This window comes from Sminthopsis crassicaudata, chromosome 6 (genome assembly GCF_048593235.1).
Source record: "Sminthopsis crassicaudata isolate SCR6 chromosome 6, ASM4859323v1, whole genome shotgun sequence".
Classification (NCBI taxonomy): domain Eukaryota; kingdom Metazoa; phylum Chordata; class Mammalia; order Dasyuromorphia; family Dasyuridae; genus Sminthopsis; species Sminthopsis crassicaudata.
The window spans coordinates 244,923,331-244,926,245 of record NC_133622.1 but is presented as its reverse complement, the minus strand read 5'-3'; the positions used below and the strand labels follow the sequence as shown (position 1 = coordinate 244,926,245).

At 41.0% G+C, this 2,915-nt stretch overlaps 1 protein-coding gene across 1 annotated transcript; it reads left to right on the top strand.

The window, feature by feature from the left end:
* Positions 1-777: 777 nt before the first annotated feature.
* LOC141546399 (olfactory receptor 5B21-like) lies at positions 778-1,716 on the top strand. The gene has a single exon (XM_074274183.1). It carries the CDS (start codon positions 778-780, stop codon positions 1,714-1,716), a length of 939 nt encoding a protein of 312 aa, XP_074130284.1.
* The last annotated feature ends 1,199 nt before the right edge of the window (positions 1,717-2,915 follow it).

The window sequence follows — 2,915 nt, the reverse complement described above, 5'->3', positions numbered from 1 at the left end:
TAAAATTTCTCTTTCTTTCCTTCCTATCCCACAGTCTTTCTTTCCCTAATGTCCACAAGAATGAATTTTTAAGAATCTCTTTTCTTAGGGGTTCCATCAACCCTCACCTGGACATTTTTCCCTCTTCATTTTACACAGAAAATAATAGCACTCCTTGTGTCTCAGATGTAGGAGCCAGGGGCTCACCTGGAATATAACTCTGGGGAAGCTTCCTCCTCATTCCCTCTGAGGTTTCTTCAAACTGCTTGGGGAGGAAGAGCATTGGCATTATCAAAGTGAAGAAGCACCATTATGTGTCACTTCAGATATTAGCATGTCCTGGCAATCTTCAGTCGAGCTGGTTGAGTACGGGCAGGGAAGAAGTTTACTCTGGGATGCCCTTGCTTTGTTCCTTTTACATTTACACCATGCTCTCACCCTGCTTATATCTCTAATTCTAACCATAACTCTTAATCTGATCAACATACTTCCCAGACGGATGAACAGAATCAGAATGAACAGAATGTAGACCACTTTAAATCAACCATTTATTATATAAAGGCACTTGGTATTTATACCTTTTTTCTTGCTATTATATTTTACCTACTTTATGTAGATTTTGTATATATTCATGTGCTTACAGTAGAATGCGAGAATAAGTCAGGGACTGGTTGGTTTTTGTTTCTGTGTCTCTAGCACAAAGCACAGTGCCTGACACATAGTAGGTGTGCAATAATTGCATCCCTATTTCATCAGCACCGTTTTTTTCCTCCCACAGGTAAGAAGCAGCAGACTTTCATGGGAAACAGTACTGAAGTGACAGAGTTCATTCTCTTGGGTCTGACAGATGACCCCAAACTCCACCTCCCCCTTTTCTTGGTATTTTTGTTTATCTATCTCTTCACTCTTGTAGGAAACTTGGGGATGATAGTGCTGATCCACTGGGACTCCCGCCTCCACACGCCCATGTACTTTTTCCTCAGTAATCTTTCTCTGGTGGATCTGGGTTACTCTTCGGCCGTAGCCCCCAAAGTGGTGGCCACTCTCTCCTCCGGGAACAAGGCCATCTCCTACTCGGAATGCGCCGCTCAGTTCTTTTTCTTTGTTGGTTTTGCCACTGTGGAATGCTACCTCCTGGCTTCCATGGCCTATGACCGCCATGCAGCCGTGTGCAAGCCCCTGCATTACGCCAGCACCATGACAGTCCCTGTGTGCATTTGTCTGGTGACCGGCTCCTACGTCTGCGGTTTTGTGAACGCCTCCATCCATGCAGGAGACACCTTCAGCCTCTCCTTCTGCGGCTCCAATGTGGTCCATCACTTTTTCTGCGACATCCCCCCGCTCCTGGCTCTCTCCTGCTCCGACACTCACACCAGCGAGCTGGTGGTCTTCTTCGTGGTCGGCTTTAACGTTTTCTTTACTCTCCTGGTCATTCTGATCTCCTACCTGTTCATTTTTATCGCCATTCTAAGGATGAAGTCAGCCGAGGGCCGCCAGAAAGCCTTCTCCACCTGTACCTCCCATCTGACCGCTGTCTCCATCTTCTACGGGACAATCATCTTCATGTATTTACAGCCTGGCTCCAGCCACTCCATGGACACTGACAAAATAGCCTCAGTCTTTTACACAGTGGTGATTCCCATGCTGAACCCCCTGATCTACAGCCTGAGGAACAAGGAAGTCAAAAATGCCCTCGGCAAAATGGCCAAACAGATGAGGTTTTCTAGGAATGTCTAAACTTTCCAGAAAACACTGCCAGGTGGCTATGACTGAATGAGCCCATTTGTTCCTCTCTAATTGGTCTTTGAGTTCCCTGATAGTTCTAGATCAGATGATTCTATGACTCTTGGGGTGTGAACTCAATGAAAGAAGAAGAATTTCCTCCACTATCATAGATTTGTAAATCATAATCAGTCTAAGACTCAGTAGTTAAATCCCAGTGAAAAGTTTATGTGTGTGTGTGTATATATGTATATATATATATATTTATATACTATATATATATTTATATACTATATACACACATTTATATATACTATATACATACACATATATGCTTATGCACAGAGAGGCACACATATACATAAGCATATATCTATATCCACTCACCCATCCATCTATCCATCTATTTATCTCTCTATCTCTCTCTCTCTCTATCTATCTATCTATGTTAGCTATTGGTCCCCAGGGTTGTTGTAAGGATCAAATGAGATTTTATATATATGTATATATATTATATATCCATAATATTATATATATTATAAATTCATAATATATATAATATATGTATCTATCTATATAATATGTGATACTGTACAACAGGGGTTCTCAAACTTTAGCCCGTGGGCCACATGCGGCCTGCTGAGGACGTTTATGCGCCCGCCGGGTTATGGCAAATGGGCCGAGGGGCGGAGACAGAGCGTGAGCTTTTGTTTTTACTCTAGTCCGGCCTCCCACAGTCTGAGGGACAGGGAACTGGCCCCTATTTAAAAAGTCTGAGGACCCCTGCTGTACAATATATAATTTCATGTGGGATTACATGTTACTAAAGATATATCATCCAATATATAATCATCGATAATTATATATCACATGTTACAATATCATATAATAGATATAAAATCTCATGTCTCCCTCATTCGATCCTCATATTATTACATATATACATATATATATGTGTTTACATAGATAATATAGGCAGATAGTAGTTTACAAACTTTAAAGTGTGATGTAAATGCTAATTATTATTTTTAGAGAAGAAACATTGATCATTGCTTTTCCTCCATGACCCTAATATATCTAATCTTCTCAAAGAAACATAATTAACTTTTTTCCTCTCTTGGAAGGCTCCGAGTTTGCCATTTTTTTATGAACTTCTGGCATTGCTTTTTACCCAGAATATAAGGGAAAGCTCTTCTACTTGTACTTTCAGTACA